At 40.9% G+C, this 13300-nt stretch overlaps 1 protein-coding gene across 5 annotated transcripts in view; it reads left to right on the forward strand.

The window, feature by feature from the left end:
- Positions 1-13300, forward strand: part of dennd4c (DENN/MADD domain containing 4C) — a 35791-nt gene that overhangs the window by 10129 nt on the left and 12362 nt on the right. For all 5 annotated transcript variants that reach the window (XM_069170252.1, XM_069170251.1, XM_069170250.1 and 2 more), the window contains 8 exons: positions 1789-2099; positions 5824-6076; positions 6160-6229; positions 8126-8295; positions 8437-8678; positions 8798-8864; positions 10193-10251; positions 10926-11070. In XM_069170252.1, coding sequence (XP_069026353.1) covers positions 1801-2099; positions 5824-6076; positions 6160-6229; positions 8126-8295; positions 8437-8678; positions 8798-8864; positions 10193-10251; positions 10926-11070 — 1305 coding nt within the window. In that variant the 5' untranslated portion in view covers positions 1789-1800. The remainder of the gene's footprint in view (positions 1-1788; positions 2100-5823; positions 6077-6159; positions 6230-8125; positions 8296-8436; positions 8679-8797; positions 8865-10192; positions 10252-10925; positions 11071-13300) is intronic.

Genomic DNA, 13300 nt, shown 5'->3' on the forward strand with positions numbered 1-13300 from the left:
TCCCTTCAGCCAGTGATTGATGCACTTTTGTTGCTATTTCTGTCACTGGAAAGTTGAAGTCATTTTACCTCTGCTTGGATATGCTATAAGATGTATTGTTTTTGCTGCCCGAGGCTTGTGTTGACACAATCACCCTCTATGCTCTTTTAGTGGAGTGTTTTCCCAGCATTGTAATGAAAAAGGGCCCATATTCTGGGCAAAGATCCAACTATAATTCATGAAAGGTACCTGAACTATAAAAGCAGCAGTGTACTTGAAACAAATGAATTTTGGCATGTTCACATTGGCAAAATGCCAATTTTCAGACTGAAGTCAGTGCTGTACTCATTGTTCAGTTCGTTAATGAGTCATATCCTGGTTCAAAAGAATGAAGCACGACTTCAATTATTTGACTCGCACATCGTACCTTTGTTGTCACAGAACGTATGTCGTCAGTAGAAATCAAAGGCTCAAAATCTTAGAAAACACAGGGGTTTTTTTCCGTGGAAAGTGTGTGAGCCGTTTTCTGTCTTGCCGTGGCTGAATAATTCTCGTCAGTCTGCCTCCCGACCTTTCGGCAGCACAAGCCAACAGATGTCCTGCAGCGTCATGCAGCCAGTGGACGAGCCTGCGCTCCCGTCCCCTGCACACAGATACACCGCTGACACGACGACTGTGTTGTCTGTCCTCAACTTTGTTACCCGTTATGATGTAACTTTTGCAAAGTAAAACTGCTCCGCACCGTATTCATCCGCGTCATGAAGTCCGGGGGTTGTGTGTGCTCGCTGCGGCCGTACAAAGCTGCGTCTTTTTTTTGTCCTTCAGCCACGGCTGACTCACCACTGGAAAAATGTAACTTCCTGTGTCGGTCCTAAAAGCTCTTTGAAGAGGGCGAGAAGTTTCTCTTTCCTCCGAGACAACTGTTTGCTCTTTTTTTCCCCTTCTTCTTTGGTCAGGTTTAAGAAGTCAAATGATAAATTGATTGTAAATGAGCTATGGCAGTTTTCAGATATGTTATCTCCCTTACTACATACTGAACAAGACAATAAGTCCAGAAGCATGTTTGAAAACATGAACAAAGTTTTACTGTGATGGATAGTCTTTGAAAGTACAACAGCATATGGCTGCACTGCTTCCTGCGCTGTTACCGATTACTGAGTCACACACTGACAGTTATTAAACTCTAAACTTGGTGTCATGACTCAAGGGTTTATTACCAAACAGAAACTTCTCCATTCAGTACATAATGACTAGATGCACATTGTGGCATGAAAACCAGTGTTATTTTTTTTTTATAGATTTTCCATCGTTAAAGACCGTATTTCAAGTGTTTTATAGACTTTGGTGTCTGCTTGATTTACGGTCTCAGTGGCATTTCGGAGCATTCCTCCAGGCTCGGCGACTCTCCCATGGCTCTCTGCAGCCACCAGAGCTTTAACTCGCTCAACGTGTTTGGAGCAGTGCGGTGATATACAATGACAAGAGTGTTTGGGAATGTCAGCCGATGTAGTCCCTTCATTACCCCTTGTGTTTGCCCCGTTTGTTTGCTTCGATGTGCTGCAGCAGTCTTAAAGGATCCTTTTAATGCCGTGGCCACAGTATTATTTAGCATTCTGTGTATGCTCACATAGAAGGTTCATCCCACTGTCCCAAAGTGAGATGCGAGACCTTTGCTTTCAATGTTCAGTGTCTTTCTTGGCTGCTAACAACATGGTACTGGAGGATTCATCGTCTATTAGACGAAGAAATTGACTCCAGTAAACGCCACTCCAAATTAACGTCATGGCTTCATTTTCTCTTCCCTCTCAGGTACGTCCAGCCATGATCGAGGACAAGGGTCACCGTGTGACCGACTACTTTGTGGTGGCCGGGCTGACAGACAAGTCCACGCCTCTAGAGCAGGACCTGTCAGAGACCAAGTCCAGTGGGCCCAAAGCACCCATCACCGACTTGGCCGTCATCAACAGGTCGGTAGGAGAAGCCGTGCCTGAGGGCTTCACGTGTATCGACAGCACCTACAGCGGACAGCCGGCCAACCTTAATCATGGCAGTCTTAAGAGCCCCGAGCTTTTCCTGTGCTACAAGAGGGCCCGGGGGAAGCCTCCACTTATTGACATTGGGTGAGTCAGCGATTTTTTTTTCTGTCGGTGCCTGTTATCTGGTATTTTCATTTGCCTGCAGCAGCAAGGAAACCATTACAAGTGGCTTCACTCATTAACTGCTGCAACTGGGATCTACTGATATGCGCTGCGTGAGCCCCAGCGCTTCATATGTGTGAAAGACGATATTAAAAGAACAATTTCAAGCCAGTTCTTGATTTGTCGGAATCGATTATGCTTCTTTAACAAATCTATTGGTACCTAAAGAAACAAGATGCCATTCAATATTCTTTTTTTGTAGGCCCATCCTACAGAGCAGCATTCACTTTCCCAACCTGGGATTATACCGTTTCATACACAGCAGTGCTTGTGCTTCTTGTTGTAATTCAGATAAACAGGAATGAGCTGAGTTCATACTAACCATGAAAATGTTAACAACCAGAACAGATGACTGGTTGTGCTATTAATTAGCTGTTGGTACCGAACTGGAGCTTCTTCAAAGTTAGGCATCCTGCGCACAATCCAGATGACCGAGTTAATTACTGTCACTCATGCAGTTAACACGGGATTTGACTTCAATTTGGATGAATTCCTGAATCGTCTCTGCTGTTAAATTCAGATTCTTGGTGTGTTGTTGTGATGGAAGCAGGTTGGAGGACAAAATAAGCTTCGAGGGAGGATAAAAATGAACAATTACAGCAATTACAAATAAGATTTAAGTTTCCAACGGTGTCACTCAGCAGTGCAGATCACTAGCTCGCTTGTCAAAAGAAGTTCACGTCCAGTAAATCTCAAGGGTGGAAGCCCTGTGCCGAAATGCATTGTAGTCACCTCCTGTAACCCAGTTGGTTTTTCAGATTTTCACATAAAAAAAATAGTTTAATCACAAGCACCATTGTCAGGATAATATGATTGTAATGAAAGCTGCTGAGCAGTCAACTGCACTGTTGTTTCAACAGGCTATTTTTCATATTTGTGTCCAGGTTCAGGTTGAATTCAGTTCAACACTTCAAGGAGTGACAAAACTTTTCCTTCACAAATGGAAGGAAGTAGGTGTGTTGACTGCTTCATTTACTCGCCTCTATTTCGTCATGGAGCCCTCCCTCTCTAACACACCTCTCAGCTCCCCTCGGCTCACAGGAATTTGTCCTGCTTCCTTCTATTATCTTTATAACAGGGAACTCGATTATGATGCCGTTGAGTAAACCTAAAGCTTCCTGTGATCTCACTTACCAACAGAGGAGCCAAAAATCAAATCTACATTTCATCATCAGCTTTATATCTGTTTACCCGTCTGACCTGTATGAACGAGCAACGCTTCAATTGAGAACAATGATGCAATGCTCGGATGCATCGCAGTTCTTCACACACCTACAAGTCTTTGTCTGAAGCCTTTTTGTGTCTAACAAGCTGGAGTTTGCAAGAGGTGGCACTTGTTCACTCTCTGAGAGGTTTCCCTTCACTCTGCAAAGACTTCATTTAAAAACATGGTTGCTGTGTACAGACACGAACACATCAGACTGTATTCTACTTACTCTTTGATGAATTTTGGTTCATTCATGAATTTGTTATCAATAAGATAACCTTTTTTTTTTCTTTTTTTTTAAACCGTAGAGCTGCACAAAACCCTCATGATGAAACACTGCAAGCTGCTGGTGCTCTGGGCATTAAACAGAAGATTGTATATCAAGTCATGTTCCCTTTAAGAGATTGTGCAATCCTGACCGGCATGCAAATAGATACATAGGGTGGAAGAAATAGCTCTGAACTCGCAGCTGCATACCTATTCCATAGTTTGTTTTCATCAACTGAGGCACTAAATCAGTGAGTAGCTTATGAGGCCGAATAGCAAACTCCACCTGTTACTGTTGCCTGTATTGCTGCAAACAGAGATAAAAGTGAGGCTGCTAATGTAAAATTCATGACGGTGTGATCTGTTTTTAATAAGAAATATTCATAAAGGAATGATTGTTTGAAAAAAAAAAAATGCTGTTAGTCGATGCATTCGCCTCTGAATAGGCAAACTAATTGGTTGAACTATGAAAGAGAAGATCAATAGCTATTTTGGGCTGCTGTTTTCCTCTTGTCAGTTGACAACTGTTAAATCTACTAGTCGTTTCCTGTAAGATTAAATGTAAATCTAGCAAACTGTAAATCATTTATTCTTCCTTCTGCCACCTCTGCTGCCAGTGAAGCGTTCCCAGCTCGGGGCTGTGGAGCGTCACGACTTACTGTGCCCATTAGGCCTAAATGAGAATTTGTTGGCAACTGTTTCTTTGGCCTCTTTAGGTTTGTTCCTGCACTCTTTTCAGAATAACTGGGGTGTTTCAGGACTATTGTATCGGCAACGGCTGCCTTAAAGCCTGCCCAAGATTAAAAAAAAAAAACGACAAAAAAACAACAACAAAGCGTTTAGTTTGAAGAGGGGCAGTAGTCGTAGCTTTTGGCCTCCCACGTGGCTTTGTCCAGATGGAAAGAGAGGACGTGGAGCATGCAGCCACAGAAGCCCTGTAGTCATGCAATAACAATCCAACACAGTGGGACACTGATTGCTTTCCTTGCTGCAACTTTTTGCTGTGTGATATTCCACAGCAGGAGTGATGAAGGAGCAGAGACGGGTAGCGCACAAAGCATTTTTCACAGTAACAGTCAAAGTGTTTATTTTGTACTAAACTGGATTTGAGAATCACTTCACTGTCTGGGATTTGGATGAGTCAGCAAGTAAATAGGTCTGAATCACATCACCCGTTGAAGACAGACCTCTCACTGAGGCCTCAAATGGAAACCAGAGCCTTCAGATGAAAGTCGGTGGTGCTGACCACACACGGATCCTCCCAGTTAAACAGGAGAACCAGAGATTAACCTCACCAAAGAGCCACAGTTCAGCCGCTTATGAATGTGGATTGATGTGTTCATATGGCAGCGTTGCAGTGATTACACGTTGCCAGATTTGTAAGCTTATGTTGTAAATTAACATTCTGAGAATATCGAGATGGTGATGCCGGTTTAACACAGTGGAGCATGTAGAATCTGAAGGGTCAGATATTTGGTTGTTGGTGGATCCCAAAAATGGGCTTAAATTCATCTTGTGACCAAAGCAGAATTTGTTATGAATGCTAATGTTTGTACATATCTGTCAAATGTTTAAATAGGTTTGCTAAAATATATCCATTATAGCAATAAAACCTATGACATGTTAATGTTGTGTCTGCAGCTTGTTGTGCTAACTCCAAGTGGCCAGAAAACCAGTTAATGTCGTTTTTAAGCACAGAGTCAATGCATGTTTTTTTTTGGTGTTCCTTCTTACTACATGTTTACAGTTAGAAATTCTGCTGTTGAGGATTTTCTTGATGCCTTCACCTGTGGAGGGCACCTTCACCACGAGGACAAACATTTCCAACTAAAGACTTCCACAGTTCATTTATTTTTTGTTTTGGTGCACAACAGAGCAGTCCTCTTTTCTTTCTTTTTTTCCCCTTTTTTCATTTTAGCTGCATGATATAAATTCCTGATTAGGTTTCTGCATTCAGACTCAATTCATCCTTTGTTTTTGTACGCAACGTCCTCTCTCTGGATTTAGACCTAATAACAGTTGTAAAGATTCACTCTTGGGTTTCTTCTGCAATTCTCTCTGCTGTCCCCTTTTGTACATGATTTCACCTTTTTGTTCTTGATGAAGGCACAAAAGGTGTGGCATCCTATCAGTTGCTAAGATTTTGAACTTCCTCTTCGTTGTGTCTGTCAGCGTGCTGTACGAGGGTAAGGAGCGTTTGATCCAGGGCTGCGAGGTCATCCAGGCCACACCGTACGGCCGCTGCGCCAACGTCAACAACAGCTCCGCCACCTCGCAGCGCATCTTCATCACCTTCCGCCGAGCGCCACCCGTGCAGCCGCAGAATTCCCTGGCAGTGACGGACATCTGCGTCATCGTCACCAGCAAGGGCGAGACGCCGCCGCATACCTTCTGTAAAGTGGACAAGAACCTCAACTGTGGCATGGTACGTTCGGCTCACGCTTTGGCATCGTCACCTGTTGAAGAAAAAAGGTATAACATGAGTGTAACCTTGTGATAATCTTACAGTGGGGATCCAATGTGTTCCTGTGTTACAAGAAATCTGTATCTGCATCAAATTCCATCAGTTACAATGCTGGTGAGTAAGTTTTTTTTCTGATGGCTTAAAATGTAAATTCTCTTATTTTTGCTCAAAATGACAGCTGACCAGTGTTTGCCCTTCTATTCTCCCAGTCACTTTTCTCATTTTCATTTTGCCATTGCTTAATTCCATTATCGGCACTTGATTCATCAGCTTTTACCTCTGCTGCCTTTGAGATGAATCATACTTGATGGCTCACCTTCTGCGATCAGCCCGTCTGGTGCCAGAGCTTCTTGCAGGAGCAATTAGATTAGTGAAAATATCGCTCAGACTACAGTATGTCCTTGTATTAAGACAGACTGCTGTTGTAAAGTAAAACACAACTTCAGTTCATTCATTGATAATTAACCTAATTGACTAAAATGTTCAAATGAAGCAGAAAAATGAACGTTAATGTTGTTTTATTATGCAGCTCTATTGTTGAGAATTGCTATTTATTTGTCTTTTTTTTGGACATTTTGTGTCTTACTTCTCCAACTACATGTCTACTCACAGTTTATAAAAATGGAATGAGCAAATAAAAGTAAATATTGTGTTAAAAAACAACGAGTACCTGACTGATAATGGATTTTTTTTTTTGCAATACCAATATCAGGAAGTAAAATAATTCTGCTATCGATAGATCGATATCCTATCTATGCATATTCAGTATATATTAATACGCATTTTTAGCGATTATCCTTCAGATGTGGTGATCAAACACGTCTGACACTTCTGCTGGCAGGATATTTTACAGCTTATATTTTAAATACAACCATTTCTATTTTATGCCACACATCTTTTTCTGCATTATGTTCTGTAAAAAATGTTTTCATCGCAGACAACATGTACGCCGATACTGATATATCTGTGATAAATATATATCGGCTGATAAAATCAGTCGGCTGATTGGATGGTCAAGCTCTAGAAAACAGTAAATGTAAAAGATTAGAAACTCGCATATATGTCAGCAGAGGTCGACCATGATTTTAGGGTGATTACACGAGATAATGGAATAATTAACAGGTATCATTTGACATTTATGAAAAAGAACTTAAAGATTTTTAAAAAAAGCATGCACAGAGTACTATTTTTTTTTTTTTTATTCTAACATATTCATCTAATGTTTTTCTGTCTGAAATGGTCTTCTATTTATGATAATAAGTGTTGTTTGAAAATGTGTCGCAATAATATTAATGAGTGTTTCCACAGTGTGCAGCTCTGTTAAATGATGTGACACACTGATAACAAAACGGCAGTGCAGTGAGAAACGGTGCAGCATTGTGTGTTTTCACAATAAGCCTCAGTTGTTTTCGTGGCAAAGCACCTTGTGAGTATCTGTGATCTCGCTTACAGCTGTAGTGACATTTTCGCTGACTGAACGCGTCCCTTACCGCCCGGCCTTTGGAACATTTCATTGTGTAACACTCGTCTGCAGTAATCAGTGTTCAAACGAATGCCTGCTGCGCACACGCATACACACACGCACACGCACACACACACACACACACACACACACACACAGGCAGGCTTTATCTTTTGGCCCGCCTTTTTCCTGCAAAGCGGCTGTTTATTCATCTCAGACAACTGCACTTCCTGCCACACCCAGAGTTTATGCGTCTTCAGGCTTGTGTGTGTGTGTGTGTGTGTCTCTGTGTCTGTGTCTGTGTGTGTGTGTGTGTGTGTGTGTGTGTGGACATAAGAATGAGTCTGTCTTCTTGTCTGAATCGTATGTCACCAATTGTCAATTTGAACTAAGGTTTTTCCTCAAAATGAAACCAGAGTTTACAGTCTGAGGACTATAAAGGGATCTGACCTTCTCCATCCTTGAAATTGTCGCTGTATTTTGTTTCATACGACACAACTGCAACATAGAGTTGTAACTTATCGTTCGTGTTTACTGCTGTTCTCCAGGTCTAATCTTTCGTTACCCAGAAGAAAACTACGAGTCTTTTTCTCTGTCCGAGTCTGTACCTCTGTTCTGCTTGCCCATGGGTGCCAAGATCGAGTGTTGGGCACCGAACACTCGCGACCCTCTACCCGTCTTCTCCACGTTTGTCTTAACCACCTCCTCTAGCGAAAAGGTGAGACGCAGCAAGAAAGAGCAAACGCAGCTAAGAAGCTTTCATGATATATTATCAGCCAAACTGATTTTTTTTTTAAACTGGGCAGAAAGCCAAACAGTTACAGAATGACATAAGTAATGTGTTCCTCCCCGGTGGCAGGTGTACGGCTCAGCCATCCAGTTCTACGAGCCATATTCAGTGGATCTGTTGAACGAGAAGCAGAAGATCCAGCTGGGCCTGCTCACTACGGTGGAGAAGAAGATGATCCCCAACCGGCCCGTAAACACCAACAAATGCATCTGTCTGCTCTCCCGTTGGCCCTTCTTCGAGTCCTTCCGCAAGTTCCTGATGTTCCTCTACAAGCTCTCCGTCTCAGGGCCGCACCCGCTGCCCATTGAAAAGTAGGAAGCAACTCTCGTCTCGTTTGTTGGGCAGATCTCAAAGCTTAATTTTCCATGTGTTGTATCAGACATTGGTCTCCAGCTTTATATACTTGTGTTTGTATGCATCTCTTCAACAGGCACATCTCGCACTTCATGCACAGTGTGTCATTTCCTTCCCCTCAAAGACCCAGAATCTTGGTTCAGGTGAGAATTTCTCCTCGTGTTGTTTACAATCAGAAAAAGCTCATAAAAAATATATATATATTTGCTTTTACATGTACAGTATCTCGTAAATGTTTTAGGCACCCGACATACTTTCATAAATAACCCCACATACAGTTATTTACCAATTAAACTGCATAAAAAGTGCATTATTCTCCTCGATGCACTTGCTCACAGTTTGAGGCATTTGGCAGATTGCTTGTTCTGCATTAAGGAGAACTTGCCTCAGTTCCTCTATGGATTTCGTGTGTCTCAGTATCTTCTGTCTCTTCATGTAATCCCAGACTGATTTCATGATCACGGCTCTGTGGTGGCCACATTATCTGTTGCAGGACTCTTTGTTCTTCTTATGGTTGTATATATTTATACTTCCCAACTCCATCAGCAGAAATGCAACCACAAACATGCTGAGGAGCCTCAGACACTTGCATCCTTGTAATGCTCTCCAGCCCTTCAGCAAACAAGCTAACTGTTAGACATAGATATTTTTAGATTTTGATCACCTGCTGCCATTTTTCTGCACCCCAGTTTTGGTGTTTTTGTGCAGAGATTGCTTGACTTTTTCTGTCCACATTGGAGGACTGTTTTTTTTTTTTTTTTTTTTACTGCAAGTTTTCCACAAAGACCACTTCTCACCAGACGTATTTGGACTGTAGATGTGTGTAAGGTGGTCACACAGTTTTCTGCTGTTTCTGAGCTGACGTCGCTGTTCAGCATCGATCTTAAAGACACATCTACTTGATGTGTCTTTCATCTGCTGCACTCTGTTTCCTTGGCCGACTGCTGCGTCCCCGGTCTTCAACTTTGGCTGTTTTTTTTTTTTCCCCAAGAGCTTGGAAAGCACATCTGGAAACACCTGTCTAGTGCCATATTTCTGCCTGTGAGAGACCTTGTGTGTTGCAGGACGAGCTGTTTGTGTCTCGCAGCTATGCTCACAAGTTTTTTTTACCCTCATGTCTTCAGTCTGGTTTTCCACAATTCAGATTTATTCCCCCTAACAAAGCTGTTTCCAGTTTTGTTTATCATTCTGGTTCAACCTGCTTCACATTATATTGCTGTTTAATAACTCTGTTGGGTATGATTATTTAGCCATGCACTGGGCTATCTTCCTGACTTTAACAGTGTATAAATATTTCAGTGGAATATTTCAGTATTTGTAAAAGGAATGTTTGGAAATCTAAAATTTTTATATTTTATACTGACATACTATTGCAGAAGACATCGGAAGTGTATAAAATTATCATACCGTACTGTATGTGGTTTTGTTTTTATATCGTCTATTTATTGACATTATAACATTTCTTCTACAGCTCTCGGCACATGACACTTTGATCCTCTCCCAGCCTGTTTGTACACCTTTACCCCTCAGGTACATTTTAACACTTCACAAAATCATTTCTCTGCAAAAATATGTTTGGTTTATTTTTCCACACATCGTTTAGTTTTTTTTTTTTTTAAATAATTTCACAATGATGAAGCATTGCACAAAAAAATTTAACAAATTTTGAGTGACAATTGCAAAGGCTGTCAGAATGATATTAGGTTATGAAATAGCCCATGAAAACACAGGTAACATGCATTAGCAAGCTGAAACTATCAGGTCGACACTTAGTGGAATATTGTATTAACAACACAGGAGTTAATGTACGTCCTGAGGAATGACTTTTAAATTGAACTTCATACACAGTCTCAAGAGATATTTCTTTAGTTAGAATCACAGAATTTCTTGCAGGGTCATTAGATTGGCTTTATTGTTATTATAATATTTATTTTATTCATCTGCATCGTGCTAATTTCCATATTTCAGTGAGGTCGTGATGCTGTTTCCATAGTTTAGATTCCTTTTGTCTTCCATGTGTCTGCATTTCTGTCTGCTTTCATTTGTTTTTCACTTCTCTATTTAAACCCTTTTAGTCCACCGATTGTTTTTTCCCCTCCTCATCCCATCATTTATGTTCCCCCTCCTTTGCTTTCCATTTTGTTTTCCGTTTCCTGCCTGACCTCATCACTTCATTCCTCTCCCCTGCTCTCTCCCTCCCTCAGCGGGGCTGACTACGGCACTCTGCTGATGAATCTGGGCTCGGAGAACTGCGCCACAGTGCTGCACTTTGTCCTGCTGGAGAGCAAGATCCTGCTGCACTCGCTCCGGCCCGCCGTGCTCACCGGAGTGGCCGAGGCTGTGGTGGCTGTGAGTTGGCTCCGACGTACAAGTTTTGTACTCTGCTTAGATTTTCAGTTGATTTTAATGTACTTTACTTTGGAAGGGAACATTTAATTATTAAAAACTTGTAATGCATAACAATTTTAATACACGTCACAAAAACAATGTCTATTTTGAAAGAGAGCAAATAATTTCCTGCATGACAGTCTACTGATCTCAGAAGAACAGTATGACTGCAGGTTTTGGAGCCCAAAAGTTGTTTACTTCCAAAACTGTCCCTGTAATTCTCTTTCATAAGACGAAAACCATTTGACTTGCACTATATAATGTGTGTGTACTCACGAACATCCTTATGGCATCACTGAAAGGGACTGTATGTCTTTTTTTTTTTTTTTTTTTTAATTATAGCTACCCCCTTTAAAGATGAACAGGACATGGGGCTTACATTAAGCCATTAACATGTAGACCTTCACTTTACCGACCACATTAGAAATTTATATCCAGAGATGTTTCCCAGAGAATTAGATTAATGACACGGGTGATGTACAGTTTATTACTGTTGTGCATTAAGTCCTAAAAAAATTCCCTGACTGTTTACTTTTAGACCGACTTAAGTAGTAGTCAAGAAAATACTCATTATCTAACCACTTTTATATATTGAAATTATGAGATCATTTATCAGTACTGCAGAGAAGGAAATTATCTGTATACGTAGAAGAACATTAATTATAAGAGTACAGATAAAAGAGCTTCTTATCTAATCATTTAGAGGCTGAGACAAGTCGTCAATATACCAGTTTAATAAAGAGGATAATCAGGAGTGAAAAACAATTTATTAATGAAATGACAGTACTTTTGGCGGTCAGATTTTGGCAATGAGAGTTTGCTTTCTGGAGCGTTGTCAAAATAGATGGAGGAGGAGGGCAGGACCCCCAGAGCCTATATGCTGGAGGTTTTGAGGGGAATATCTGGATTTATAATTTGTATTTATGTAGCTCCAAATCACAGCTTGAAACATCTCTAGGGTTTTAACACAGGAACCCAACAATTGAACATTTACCACATTAGCGACAGCTGGAAGGAAGAAGTCCCTTTTAACAGGAAGAAAACCTCCGACAGATTGACCGGTTGGGGTGAGAGAAGAGAGTAGAGATGACTGATGGAAACTTCTGTTTAATCTCCGAAACCAAATGTGGTTGCTGGGAAGGATGAGGGTCTGAAAGGCAGAATTACAGAATTACGATGATATTTAAAGAAGAGAGAAGAGAAACCGATTGGCTCAAAAACACAGGCAGAAAGACCTTTGGGTTAGTGTAGTGACGAATAGATTATGAATGAGTGACGAAGAAAATGGAGCCGCAGGAAAGCACATGTTTACCCACATGAGAGTAAAGTGACTTTGTGGGAACAGATCTTCTTTATTGAACTTAAACATACGCTTCATTTTAATGGAGTGGAGATGATATACCACTATGTGAGTGAAATGCAGCACTAACTCACTGAACCTACGCAGTCTGATAAACGTACTAAATCATGATCTGTTTGTAATTCCATTCACACTAATTAACCTTAAAAGCATACCAGAGGGCAGAAAAGTCTCACATGGTGGAGCTACAATTACCAGAACTATTCATTTTACTTGCTTGACTTATATTTTATGACTGTAATGAACAGCTGTGAGGTCAAAGTCAGGTAAAAAAAAGTCTGATCAGAAACAGAGTTAATAAGTGGCAGGAAGAAGATGAGGTTTTTAGCAGTAATGTGACTGCCTTATGTCTCCTGTAGATTTCTTAGCTGACAGACAGTGAACTTTTTACAGTGCATAAAATTCCACAAGTCCTATTCTTAGTTTTAATATGTAAAAATCGCATCAATTCTACTCACACCATTACAACTGCTTCTTTGACACTTTCCGACCACCCTCAACATGAAATTAAGAGCATGAATGACTTTTCTTTCAGCTCAAAATGGGACCTATCTTTAACTTGTCTTTCATCCACTACAAACTAACTTCTCTCATTGCAGCGTTGTATTATAGCCACTTAAGTTTTCCAGGCAGGTTTAATATAAGACTCATTCATGAAAACTTGCAACAGTAAGTTGCCTTGTTCCCCTGTATGTTGTATGTTTGTCTGTATTTGCTTATGGTGAAATCTCTAGAAAAACAAAGAATTGCTGTGATGCAAACAACAAAACCATTGTCTGAAATATCTGCACTGAAATCCTCTGTTACATAAACTGTTACTATAATGAACGA

This window comes from Embiotoca jacksoni, unplaced genomic scaffold (genome assembly GCF_022577435.1).
Source record: "Embiotoca jacksoni isolate LCO1_2020_lvr unplaced genomic scaffold, fEmbJac1.0.p SCAF_49, whole genome shotgun sequence".
Classification (NCBI taxonomy): domain Eukaryota; kingdom Metazoa; phylum Chordata; class Actinopteri; family Embiotocidae; genus Embiotoca; species Embiotoca jacksoni.